The 14,083-nt window shown below is 40.5% G+C and overlaps 1 protein-coding gene across 1 annotated transcript in view; it reads left to right on the plus strand.

Moving 5' to 3' along the window:
• The window catches only part of nphp4 (nephronophthisis 4), a 174,943-nt gene that overhangs the window by 25,761 nt on the left and 135,099 nt on the right, over nt 1-14,083 (plus strand). The window contains exon 5 of the mRNA XM_030119429.1: nt 13,724-13,873. Within this exon, the coding sequence (XP_029975289.1) occupies nt 13,724-13,873 (150 nt within the window). The remainder of the gene's footprint in view (nt 1-13,723; nt 13,874-14,083) is intronic.

Consider the following 14,083-nt stretch of genomic DNA (forward strand, 5'->3'; position numbering starts at 1 on the left):
GACTTCATACGAGATGGGCACATGTGTTTTAAAAGTTGCTGCACTGTAGGTATTGGTCCGTCTAGTTTTTTGACCATTTTATAATTTTATATCACACCAGCAAACGTTGAATGACGTGGAGATAAGGTGGAAACACCTCGCGATTAATCCATCTCATCCAGAATGTTCTCAAAAATGTATACAGGCCAGCTCAACTGGAGCCACCATCCTGAAACTTCCTTGAAAAATCAAACTTTTTTTGAGAAAAAAATAAAATAGCTTTGCAGAAACTGTAAAACTCTCCTCTTGTGTTCAGGACACGCTGTGAAAAAAAAAAAAATCTTATTCCTTGGGTTGGCAGGATAATACTCTACAATGAAATGTGGGAAAAAAGTGGATGTTGTGCACGTACAGTATTTAGTGAGAGGGCAAGACGTCTGCAATCATTGCTTGGGCCCTCTGCCACGGACAAGGACACTAAAACGGGCAAGTATGTGAAATGTGTGCCAGGTGCCATCACAGAAGGATGCGGCTCTGGTCAGCTGCCCTGGAGCCGGCTTTCAAAGAGGGAGAAGAAAGAGTGCAGCTCAACAGACGACATCCAGCAGAAGCCTCGGTTAACAGCCTCACAGAAAAAGAAGATTGAACAATAACAGAATTTTATTCTCCCATTCTCAATAAATATTTGCCATATTTGTCTGTGCAAGGAATGAGGATTTGAAGGCTAAGAACAGTCTCTCCTCCAACTTCTCCGACTGGAGTAAACAAGTTGAGTTGGCACTTTTGGAAAGTTACAGAAAATGGTTTTAGCAAGCATACCCTATCTGATGGTAGGAAGGTGTGAAGCTGGGGACGAGCCAGAGCTGTGCAACCTGCAGGTTGTGCAGACTCTAAATCCCACTAAGCCAACAAGACCTTTCCCTTCACACTTGGCTTGAGATGGAAGTATCTCAAGCCCGCCTGAATCGATAGCCCATGTACCATGGAGTACCAAGTTTTCTGTTGAATTTCATAAAACCAGGTTTTCTTATTACATGTTCTTTTTTTGCTATAATGATCTTTGATATATTGCACAGAGAATTTTCCACTGATATTTATGAAGCGTTTGTTTTCTATTCTATTCTTTTCTATATGCAGGGTAGCTATAGTTGGCGTTGTTTTGGGGTTGTTTGGGACAAATAATGAGAATATCATTGACTATCAGAACATCAGCGTAGAACAGTGGTGTCAAACGTACGGCCCGTGGGCCACAAATGACCCTCCAGAGACTCCAATCATGCCTGTGAGCAGTGGCGGCTGGTGGTGAAATTTGTTGGGGGGGCTAACAAATCCTTGCATAATACAGATTAAATAGTTAACAGAGTTGCAAAAGCAACATCGCCTATGATACACAGTTACATCATTTACAGTTACACTATACTTTTTTAGTGTTCTACATCAACTCTCTCTCTCTCTCTGTCTCTCTCTCTGTCTCTCTCTCTCTCTCTCTCTCTCACGTACACATTTACGCACTACAGACGCGTTCCAACCCAACTTCAACGACTGCCCACAGATAGCCTGCTGCAACTGTCTTATTACAGCTGTTTGGTGACATGTGGAGCCAAACACGCCTTCAGTACAACAGATAACCTCAGCAAAAACAAGGCGTCACAGTCCTTTAACGGGTCAACATGGGCCTGCCTTATTTGAAAAGAAGCTCACATCGACGCCTTTCTGGGACGCAAGCAGGTTAATCACCGTGTCGTTGAAATCTGGTAATTTTTGGATGAAGTCCATCTCGATAGACAGTGTGGTAAGTGCATTCAGTCTGTCCAAATAATTGGATTATTCAAAGCAAATAGTCCACCTGGTTCATGCTAACGCCCGCCATAGCTGAACTTTTTCTCCCTCCTTCCCAACTCTCGCCCAAATAGCAGTGCCGCTGCGTTAAATCGCCGCTATTGGTCAAAAGTCAGACACCTGTCAATCACTTACAAGAACGAAATGAATGTGTCTGCTGGGGCTGTACAAAATCAGCCAATTTAGAGATATTCTATGTTTTACTTTTGACTGATTGGTGCTTTTGCTACCTTTGGTTTTATCTCAACTTAAAACAATCTGTTGTAAGTTATTTAAAAAATAATGTTCTTATCATTTTTGTATTAGCTGTCTTTTTGTGCTGGGAGGGCTTAGCCCTGCTCGCCCATTTATACCAGCCGTCCCTGCCTGTGAGAAATGATGACATTAGTGTGCCATATATTTATTTGACCACCAGGGGTGCACTTTAGTCTGTATTATGTGGTGAGTCAACGCAGGTGATCTGGATTACTGCAGAAACGTAGAAATGTTAACACAAGAAAGATAAATTCTAGAATTTGAATAGTTATTCTAATTATCATATGAAACATTCTGCTGTATTTTTGAGTTCCAGCTACATGTGGCCAAATGTTTTATGCCTTTGAAGATGTAAATAATGTTATAATGTTATTATTACACTCTCCATAGTGATGTGTAAGTTGTCAAAGCACATGGTGAACTAATGCATAATATTGTTGCATTTGCAGTTCTTCCATTGAAATTTCATGTGATGTAAAAGGATAGTTCAATAAATGTGAACTTAATAAAATAATTATTTGTTGCACTAAATCAAAGAGACACTTAGAGTTGTATTTACTTCGAGATCATCGTTATTTACTGCTCTGAGTTACTTGAGATCAGATTGTGCTGAACGTGGCCCCCGAAGTAAAATGAGTTTGACCCCCCCTGAAGTAAAGTTGAGTAAAAAACCTGTAATTATTGAGTTTGCTGCTGAAGCTCTGACTCGGTCGAGAGGCAGTGTACCCAGACTTGGCTTCAAACCAAGGCTATGAATTACAAAATACTGTAGTGCCTCACAGTGTGAATAACACTGCGCCCGGCGAGAGCCAGAGTTCCTGTCTTGGCTATCATGTCACATGAATATTAGAGAACCAGCTCTCGAACGGACTCTTATGCCAGCTGAATTATTAACCTTATGGCTGTTGTTTAGTTGAACGATGCCTCTCGGTTTTAAGAGCCATGTTGCTGCCACTATTTTCTGTTGCTTCTTTATGGTCGAAACCCTTTTCATTTCTTTTTATCACTTTAAGACTCATCCACTGTGATGGGGATACAAAGTATCTGTGGAAAAAAAAAAAACACTCGGGAGGGGGATTTTTCTTTTTCAAGGGCGGCAAAGTAGTCGGCAAACTGCTTTGCGGTGACTGGAAATAACTAAATTACTTATTGTGGTCATTCATGATTCTGATTGTGTGAAAGAATTATAATGAGAAAACATTCCCTTGAGGCGTGTGGGTTTTTTTCAGGCTCTTTTCATTACAATTCCACATTATTCAGTTTCCATGACTCTATTTTTCAAAACACCATGGCCCCGGAGAAGAGTATCTTAATTATTTCTTGATGTGTTGCAAATGAAGACTGGGTTAAAAGGTGAATTGAATGAAAGTGAATGAATTTAAACTGTAAATGGATGCATTTCTGCATATCTGCCATATTGAAGTAACAGCAAGCGGGACGCTCCGTCATCATTACAGTGGAATGTGTTTCAGCAGCCCAGTGGCTTCTGGGGCAGGATTCTGTTTATATCTGCAGTTGTGTTCACACATTTTTTTTTTTTTTTGTTTGTTTTTTTTTTTTGCAATGTGATTAATCTTGAAGTTTCTGGTTTCATTAAACAAATGAAGTTTGAAGACTGCAACATCAGGTGTTGTACAAGCTGCAAAGATCCTTTTAGCCAAATTTGTGACATTGGCCTGTTTACTTCATATACACTTTACTTGACTTGGATTAATGACAAAACCTATTGCTAATGGATTATTCAGACCATGCCAAAATGTGGCAATCTATTTATTGGACATGTCTGCCATCACGTGGGGGGGTGGGGGGTGGGGGGGTTAGAGTTTAGAGTAAATAAAGTGAGTTTCACTCTAATGCGTGAGAGGTGACAGTTGTGCTTCACTTCAATTTGAATATGTATTTTTCTGAAATTGTTTGTGCTCCATTGTGTTGTAAAGTAGATTTCATCACCATGAGAAGGAAATAAATTCTACGGCCACCAGCGGTGAAAATGATTGAACAGAAGAGGGGAAGTGTCGACCAGAGGAGAGGGTACAGCCTCCATCTGGCCTCCGCACCCCCCCTGAAGAGACTTACTAGTTCAGGGGTATCAAGGGTGTCAAAAATAAGGCCCGTGGGCCAAGATGGGAGTCTGCCAATCCAGCCCACCAAACAAACATTTAAATGTCATTTAAAAAATAATAATAATTTCCAAAGAGTAGCCAATACAACACTGAAAACTCAACTCAGAGATTATTGATGCTGGCATGAAAACAGGCTACCTTGTTGCTAGAAAATTTACCATAAAAGTCATGCGGTCAGGGTGAGTTTGTAAAAGCATGCAGAATTCTGCTACTATTGGAGAGGGGTTTTTTTTAATATTTCATTGGATTTTGCACCAGGAGTTATCATCAAATTTGATTTTATGTTGAGATTTCAGTAATTTTCTGTAGTGTTTTGGTTTTACAAAAATATAGACCACAACAAAGAAAAACTTTCAAGTTTAATTGTAAAGGCTATTATGGCAGTATTTTATCAGTCTGGCCCACTCAAGATAAAGTAGGGTTGCATGTGGCCCCTGAAATAAATGTTTTAACACCCCTGGTCTGGCAGTTACTGGACTCCCTATTATTAAGTCCTATTGCACTGCATGTCAAAACAGTCTTGTCCTGTTAACTGTGCAACTGATTTTTGTTGTCCATGAGAGTAAAGCAACTTTGTAAATGCAGAAACTCTCGATGATTGACATGGCACTGTTCAGGATATCTTTAGAGTGATTGGTTTATCTTTCTATCATTCCCTCCCATTCGAAAGTTCCTCTTTGATCCGTAAGACCCATGACCCTCTATTTCAGCAGCTCTTCAGCTGTATTATCTATATTCGTGGGTCTTGTATACATCTGAAAAAGTCAAATTGAAACATCAAGGGAGGCACGTGAAGAGCAGAGCATATAGGAGCTTGAGATCTGGGAGAGAAGGTTTACTAAAATCCAACAAGAAGCATGAAACCAGACTTAACATTGAACATACCGGTACATTCAGGGAACAACTTCAGGAGATATTTTGATTTGAAAAAGAAAGAGGACCTTTGGCCCAGCTGTGCAATTCTTAAAATTGTACTCAATGTTTGTTTAACTCAGGTCAGATGCATCAAAGTACACTAGTTTTAAGTGTAAAGATACTTTTAAAATAAATTCATTAAAAACAATGAAAACCAAACCTTATTATGAATGTTCAAACTAACACGCAAAAACCTGGACACCCATCACCGCCTATTTCTATCAGGAAACAAGATATCACAAACTTCTTCCATTGCTACTGCTGTGTTTGTGTTGTTGATGTTTTCTGGACTTCTCTATTGTTGATCAGTATTTAAGCTCGTCGAGGTGGCTTGAGTTTACCCATAATGAGACTGATCGCTTTTTAATAAGCCGCTGTGGTATTAAACAGATGGTTAACCTGACAAGTTCCAAAAGTTATCTCTTAAAACACGAAAAGCCCACATGAAGGTGACAGCCCACTGTGGAGCCATTAGTGGCACTGAGCCAGGTTTTTTTTTTCCGAGTGGTTTCCTTCTTCCCTTCAGTTTCCCCTGCACGGATCTGGTGGATTAAGTAAGTGATCAGCTGCTATGGCACAGGTAGCCTTCATGAGATAATTTGTTTTAAGTTGAGGAGATTCAATTAGCAGGGAGCCTCCTGGCTGTACCAGCTGTAGGACCAGCAGGCCTCGGTATAACATAAATGCCTTTTGGTCGCTCATCAGTAAGAGAAGGAACCAGATGTTGCCTGAACTCCAGTCGTGGTGACAAGTTTTCCGTCGCTGTACTCGTTTCCTGCAGGGTTTTCCTCTCATGTCAAAAATGCACGGGGCTTTGCTTTGGTTGTAGTCTCCTCTCATTAAAATTATAGCAATTTCAGGGCCTTTCACTGGTTTTTATTAGAGGTAATACACTGTGGCAGGCTTTATTGTTTCGGCTACTCAGTGTATTAAACTGTGAGGTGCTTGCAGTTATGTGTTCAGCATTGCGTGTGATGCGTGCATGCTGTAAGGACTTGCAAGGAGTGTTGTGCTATTTACACAGCGGAGCTGATTTTTCTGTTCCAAGGCCAGTGCTCTGTCCTCAGGAGTCCGCACGGAGGTCAGCGCTCTGTCCACTGGATTCGCTGCTAAATGCGGTCTTTGTCATCAAACCCTGCTGAGGATTGTTTGCTGCGTCACGTCGTGCTGTAAAAGCAGAAAGCAGGGAATAGAAAGCAGGAGACGAGGCTCTAAAACGTGTTCATCGGGCTCCTCTCGCAGTGAAAAATAAAAACAGATCAATGGTGAGAATGAGTATACCGAGTGGATGCACATAGACACTTCATCCTTAACTGGTTTATTTTTATTTTGCGGAGGCTTGATCTTAATCTCAAATGTCAGTAGATTCAAGTGGGCAGTTTGCTTTTTTCTCTTGTTCTTTTACGCTGTTTCTTAGTCATTTCATGCAGATAATGGGATTGAGTGCATAGGGCAGCTGTGGTGAGAAGGTTCAAGCTCAAGACACGCAGCGAGCTTGGAGTTTAGAGAAGTGAGCTTGGGTTTGAAAGGTTGCAGGTTTGATTCCTCAGTTATGGTTAACTAGGAATTAGGTGGTTTAAAAAGCAACCTTCTAACCAATCTAAATGCACTCTAAATGAAAACTGGCACTTTCAGGTGTCTGCTTACATGACAAAGATGTTTGGAGTCAAGGAAAACGCAACTTTTTGAAAGTGTTTCTCAAAGAGGAACTTTCCAGACGCACAAAAATGCAGATTTTCTGTTGTGCTGCTCCTCTGCATGTGTCGTAATCAAGAGTTCTTCTGCCCATACACAAGTGGATGGACAGTTACAAGAACAGTGGCCTCCAGAGCGGCGTGACATGGTAGTTTTATCATTTGCAGTCACAGGCAGTCGCAATCCAACTTCGTCATCTGGCAATAGACATGTTCGTGTGCTCGCCTTTTTTAATGTTTATATCATATTGTTCTCTGTACATGTGTTTGATTCCTTACAAACACAAACAGCAGCTACTTGAGGCCCAACATGCTAACTACTTTTTTCAGAAATTCTGCTGTTTCTATAGATACAGACGTGTAAACTCAAAACTTCTGAAATGAGAACGCAAAAAAAATAATGTTTTCTCTTGAAGTGTTGTCGTGTAAACAGGATCTAATAGCCTCCAATTTGCCTGTAGTTGTGTGTGTGTGTGTACATGCATGGATCTCTCTCTCTCTCTCTCTCTCTCTGTGTTTGCTCTTTGATGGACTGGTGAAGTGTCGAACAGTGTAATAATGAAAGTCAAATGGGTTCTTAAATTGTATATAGTTTTCACCATCATTCAGTTTTAATTTTGAAACTCATAATGGATTATGTGAGAATTTTTCTCCTGCTTTCCTGTGGGCACATTTCTGATTTCTGAAAAATGTCACATTCAAGCAGAAAAACATGTTTGGTAAGGTAACACAGTTATTTTCATTTCTGATATGTTTGTGAATGTTATTTTAGCAGCCTGTATTGTAATGGTAATGCCACATTTAGAAAAAGAGAAACCTTTTTGAAACGATACTATGATGATCAGTTTGCATAATAAAAATACACACTTGTATGTGCACACATGTGTGTACTAACGTGTGTGTGTGTGTGTGTGTGCATGTGCCAGGGTAGCTGTAATTGGATGCCAGAATTGGAGGAGACATGGGCATTATATACTGGAGGTGGCTGCCAAGCTTTGTGTTCCTATGTTCTTGTGCCTAGCCCGGCTTTTTGCCACTAGTTTAGTAACACACACACACACACACACACACACACACACACACACAGGGATTTCGATAATTAATGGATATATAAGAAGAACATGGAGGCAAAAGGGTAGAAAGGAAAGCCTTGTTGAAAACTCACCTGGAAAACGTGAGATTTTGTGAACAATTACATAGTCAGAAAAACATAGAAAAAATTACAGCACACACTGCCTGGAATAAACTTGTTCCAGTTTCCAGGAAAATAAAATTATCTTTGCTCCATTTTCAGTTTTGAACCATGAACTGTCTCAAATTAAGTGGAAAAAGCTCAACGTATAAAGGAAGCACCACGTATGTTTAGAGTGACAGAAAACCAAGCAGGGGAGAGAGATTTGACGGTGGCAGAGGAGTCACAATCCCTTTATTTTCCAGAGCTGGCGTCAGGGTCAAGAGGCAGGAAAGAGGAAAAGGAGGGAAGGCAGAGTGAAGGAAGTCGCCTCGGGGCTTTTCAAAGACCTGAAGCACGGGAGGGCTAAAATAGGAGGGGGAAACAGGCACAGAGGGACGGGGTGAGCTCGCTGTCTCCCTTCAACCAACAGGGAGAAAAGAGGAAGAAACAGGAGAGGTGAAAAAAATGAAGTGAGAAGGATGGAGGGTCGCTCTGGGGACCTTTTAATGTGACGAGAGGACAAACAGATGGTGCATTGTGTTCCCATTTGCATATCGTAATTTGAAGTGCCACCACAATGCATTAATTTGTTGTGTATTCCTGTGTGTAAGGCACAGGGAGGTAGTGTCGTTACAAATGTTTCTAATGGTGCACCTGTAAGGTAAGATACGAGATCTTTGTCATTCAAAATACACACCACATGTGCAAACGACTCAGATCACAACACTTTAAGCTTTGAGACTGAAAACGATGCACAGTATTCCTGGATGTTACACTGACATTTATTGCAATTAATTATTGTACTGGAATCACTGCTTTGTCCTCAAACCCGACAACAGACACAGACTATGTACTGTAGTCGCAAAGAGGTTTTCCTGATCCTTAAAAAAAAAAAAAAAAAAAAAAAAATCCCTGCATACATGTTTTTTTTTTTTCACCACCCACTCAAAAAGTTATTGCTGTTTCAGTGGACTTGACACTGCAAACAAATATATTGAAGTAAAACATTGTTTTCACCCCCGAAATAACTCCTCCAACTATACCTGTGCCTCTAGTTTCACACTGGGCTTTAGTAAAGATGATATATTATCAAGAGATATCATGAGATGTGGCTAAGATATGTTTTATATTTCAGTTGTTTTGCTCAGTAAGGCACATCAGTGATTCAAATTGTATGAAATTTCTGAAAACCTTTGCGTGATCAACACTTTCAGAGAGCATAGCATAAAGTTGGAATAAAGTGAACTTCAGTTTGGAAATTTAACAACTGCTTCAAACATTTTTAGATTCCTATATTTGGCCTGAAAATAGCAAACTTTTGTTGCATTTTGGGCATTGTTTACATGACAACTGTAAACTCAGAGCCATTGAAAATGTGACTTTTTGAAAGCACATCCCAGATAATAAAAGACTGACAAGTGGCCAAAAAAGTGCAAATACAAATTCAGACGCTGCCCAGAGTAAAACTCATGCAGGCCATTCTGTGATTTATCTTTGATGCTCAATATGATAATACATTTTTAATTTTTGTTTCAAAAAGGATTTGTGTTTATATGGCAATGTTTTGTAAGCAGGTCCCAGGAGAATATGAGTTTTAGTCAACCCTCTGTTGGGCGCCATTGTTATTATTGTCCATCCACTTGCTGCTGCTTGCACCTGTTGCATTTCCTCCCTTTACGTGGAAACGGAGTTGTGGCATTTTCAAAATGTTGTATTCCCGACTGTTTCCATGGAGACAAAGCCGGAACTGTTTTCAAAAAGTTGCCTTTTCAGGGACTGAATTAGTACTGCTGTTGTGCAAACAGGCACCCCAATCGCAACAAAAGTTTCCCATTTTCACTGGAAAATGTGTGAACGGGACCTAAATGTGCCACCCAAAAATGAAATGTCAATTGAGCTTCATTCAACAATCTTTTAGACACGCCCAACTTCCAGGAATGTTTGTGCTCAGATCTTTGTAATTTCTACCTTTCTCCCACAAGCTTCTCCGAGGACCAGCAAGTCTGACTGATGCTGAGCCATTTTTTATTTTCCCTTTCCAATCTTCTTGTTTTCACATCTCCTGCCAAGCTGCTGCTCAAGTAACTCAGAGGTGGCCCGCCACGGCTGTAAGGACATTTTGGGTTCGGCTTCTAATCTATGCACAGCATCTGACTGAAAATGATGCATAATGAATAGCAGGAAATAAATGATGGAAGATGCTGACACCTGGGCACCATCTGCGTCAAGAAAGTTCTCTGATTTCTAGGTTCTCAGCCCCCCCCCATCCTACTTTTTTCCGTGTTTCATGGTAAGAAACACCTTTGCGATGAAAGCCGCTGTTGCCACTGCAAACGTTTGTAGAACAGAGCCGAAGCCGTGCTGCAGCCTCAGAGATTTCCCCAAACTACTTTCCTTTTTTTTTTTTTTTTTTGGCTTCAGACGTAAGGCTTTTTTTTTTTTTGTAGTAAGTTAACTGTTAGGGGAAGTTAAAGGGTTTGACTGGGATGAGTCATGGGCAGGGAGGGGAGCAGAACATAGTGATATACTCCATCATCTTCTTTCCTCCTCGTTCCCTTTTCAATGACTTTAAAGATAAAGGCGCTGACTGCCAGGAAAATGGATGAAAAGCTGTCTACAGCAGAAATGGACATTCCGCCCATCCTTTCCCTGAACTTACCGGCTTTCCATAATATTACATGGATGATAAAAACAACTTTATTAACTCTTCTTCAATCCTCCGAAGATGCTGTCCTTTTTTTTTTTCTTACAAATAGATTTCACATAAAAGCTATTTTCCTTTCACTTGTCCTTTACAACCAATTCCAGAGAGATTCATTTGTTTGTTGCTTTTATTCCGCTGATAAAAAAGGATTGTTGTGCTTTATTTTCAGTTGTTTTTCAAGAAAACTTGAAGCCATAAATATTTGAGTAATGCATTAATCGTTTTCAACACTGTTCTGTTTGTTCTAAACATTTATTTTATCTGGATTGATTAGACAAAATAAGTGGTTTCTCTCATGACATTGTTTGTTCCCCTCAAGGAAATTGTGGCTTTAATTCGATATCTGAAGCTTTGGGGATCCTATTTTTTTCTTTATTTTCTTGACAAACTATTTAAGACTGTCAAAAGTCTCAAGAAAAGTGTTGATAGGAAAACGCCTTTGGGTGGCTGACATTCATTTTCACAAATCGTAGAATTATTCATATCCCTTCAAACTGCTTGGCTATGTAATTATCCATAAGTGCAGTCTCTGTCGATGCTGCGCGTCTCTTTCGTGTGTCTGGTGACAGTCTCGTCAAGGAAATGATATGAAACGTACCGAGTCGCTTCAGTTTGTTTAAATTCGAGTTCAGTCGTGGCTGTTTAAACCTGTCTGACCATGAGCACTAACAGAGGCAATTCAAAGAACTTTAAAGCTTATTTTTCATTCCAGTTGTTCCTGGAGATGAACAAACATTGTGGACGATAAGAAATCATGCAATTTTGTCTTTTCTTATGTGCTTTTTTTTCTCCCTGTACACTACACACTGCCTTTCTCTCACTATCAGCTGTGATCGACTCCAAATTCTGAAAATCCCAAAGCGGAATGAAGGTCCAGAATACAAGATAGATGGATGACTGGATGAGTTTTGAACTCGCGGTAAAAGAAAGTTGAACAAACGTATTTTTTTACGAGGATAAAGTCACATTGCCCTTCATTTGATCTGCGCCGCGCTCCCATCATTTCAACCACAGCTTGGTTCCTGGTATAGATGTTTCCATTAGTGACACCTTGTTGTTATTTTTTTCATTGTGATCTGAACAACCTCACTGTCTGTCATTATTATTATTTTTCATTTCACTTGATTGTTTGAGGTTAAGATATAATATTGGTTATCCTCTGTTGTTTGGAGCCTGCCAGTTCTTTGATGCATGCTTGGGTATTATCGTCCGGCCTGTCATCCCTCAAAAAGTCGCAGTGTCAGAAAAAACCTGATAAATAGATTGTTTGGACTGTGGGAGGGGGATGGTCTTTCATGCATCTATCTTCCCCCGTAAGCCCCACAGTTACAAGGCAATGCATCTCACGATGCTGCCTGTCTTTCTTACGAGCTTTCGGTTAGTTCAAAAGCACTTTCAGACAGTTATAGATTACAACTTCGTGTGGAACCCAGCGATGTAGAAGATAGCGTGGAGCACACACAGTCAATACGGCACGTCTGAAAAGCAAATACCACAAACTTTGTGGAGGGAACTTTAATGCTGATGCAACTTTAAAACAGTTTCCCCCCTTCAAGTTAATAAGAAAACAATAGTTTTTATTCATAAAAATCCCTTTCAGAGTTTGTAAAGTGCTTTGAAAAAAAGTACATCAACAAAAAATCAAAACAGCAATAAAACAAAGCTAAAAATAATATGTTGACAAGAAAATATGGAATGAATAAATCAGACTAAAACTAATGAACCAAGGTTAAAGTGATGATATCGACTGAATATTCATATATGCACATCCTAAAGAGTGATTTAGAAGAGATCGCAGATTCTGTATGCTTTATCTGCTCATCCGTCTCGAGACGACCCTCAGATTTCTCAGGCTTCTGATTGGTCCCGATGTCAAAGTCACCCTGAGATTTTGGCGTCAGCTTCCGAACAGACAGTAGAAAGATGGTCCAGTGCTACTCACAGGCCTGATGGCAGTGCTGGGCAACCTTTCTGACATTTCTAATTCAGATAAAATCCAGACAAGCTGTTAAAAACGATCACTAAGTCCATATATGTTGATTCAGAGTCAGTAAATGACACTCAAATGATCAAAAATCAGGTGATTTTCACTAGTTCATAAGGTATGTTATGGAAGGCCTGATCACAGAGTGTTGCAACACTTTGGTAGTGATTGATGCAAATACTGTGGCATTCAGCTGTGTCTGTGTTTAGAATTGTGCACTGCCAGTTTAATCACTCCCCACAATTTCTCCATCGCTGTTTCTTCCTCCAGAGAAAACGTTACAATTGTAGACATCATTCCACTGTGTTGAAAACAGTGGTAATAAACTAAAATACAGCCCATCACTTCGCAGCTCGAACGCGTCACTGTCATTGTTCCGTTAACAGTCTCTCACCTTCAGATCACTCAGCGTCATCGTTTTTTTTTTTGAGCAGCCCATGGGAGTGAACGGAGCTTCTCGTATTGATTGTCACTGATGCCGTCGAAGGTGCAATCATTAACCCTGTCAGAGTGAAAGATTGCGACGCTGCTCAGGCTTGAAGGAAGCCAACATACGCAGCGCATCAAACCCCACTTTGCTCACCTTCCAAATGATCTGTGTTTTGTGTTGATGGCAGGAGTCGCTGCTCGCCACTTGTCATTTGATGGCCTGCCTGAACGATGACGGCGTCTACCTCATTGCTCATACTCGGGCGACTCGCAGATGCCGCGGCGCTCTTCTGGGCGAGCGTGTTTTCCAAGTTGAATGGTTGTCATTTCAGTTGTAGACCTGGAAAATGATGCTTGCAGTGTAATGGAACATTGCACCCTAGGTCACTGCCAGCCAAATGGAATATTGAAAAATTGAAGTGTCTGCTTGTAGCGCGCCACATTTTCGGGTGACTCCCTGCTTCTGGAGCATCATTAGACACTAATGCACCGATGAGATGGATAGCATTTGTTTGGGAGGGTCGGGGCTGAGTGTGGGTTTGAAATATCACATCAAAGTTTGCCGGTTTCTCGAGTTATATGTTTGGATTTATTCCCCCTGTATTTGTTTCAATTCTCTTTTTGCAGATGGGAGATTCTTGCAGATTATCGATGGAGCAAACTTGAGCTGTGCAGTGAAAAACCATCCTGCACTGCTTCCTGTGATGAACCTGCTTCCAGAGAATGTCCTTGTTTCAGGATGTGAAGACATCCCAGGCCTGGCTGCTTCTCCAACAGGTAATAAGTACATTTCTAGGATTTTTTTTTTTGTGAACAATGTCAGTTCGACCAGAGCATGTCATGTAAATACACTGGTCTTGTCAATAGGTGCCAGCATTTGAAGCAGGTTCTGACAAAAAAGAAAAAGCACAAACATTTTTCCTTTTTTGATCGCAGAGACAAAAAGCCAATAATAAAACAGTATAAATTGTAAAATAACCATTCAAG

Source organism: Salarias fasciatus, chromosome 20 (genome assembly GCF_902148845.1).
Source record: "Salarias fasciatus chromosome 20, fSalaFa1.1, whole genome shotgun sequence".
In the NCBI taxonomy this organism is placed as follows: Eukaryota; Metazoa; Chordata; class Actinopteri; order Blenniiformes; family Blenniidae; genus Salarias; species Salarias fasciatus.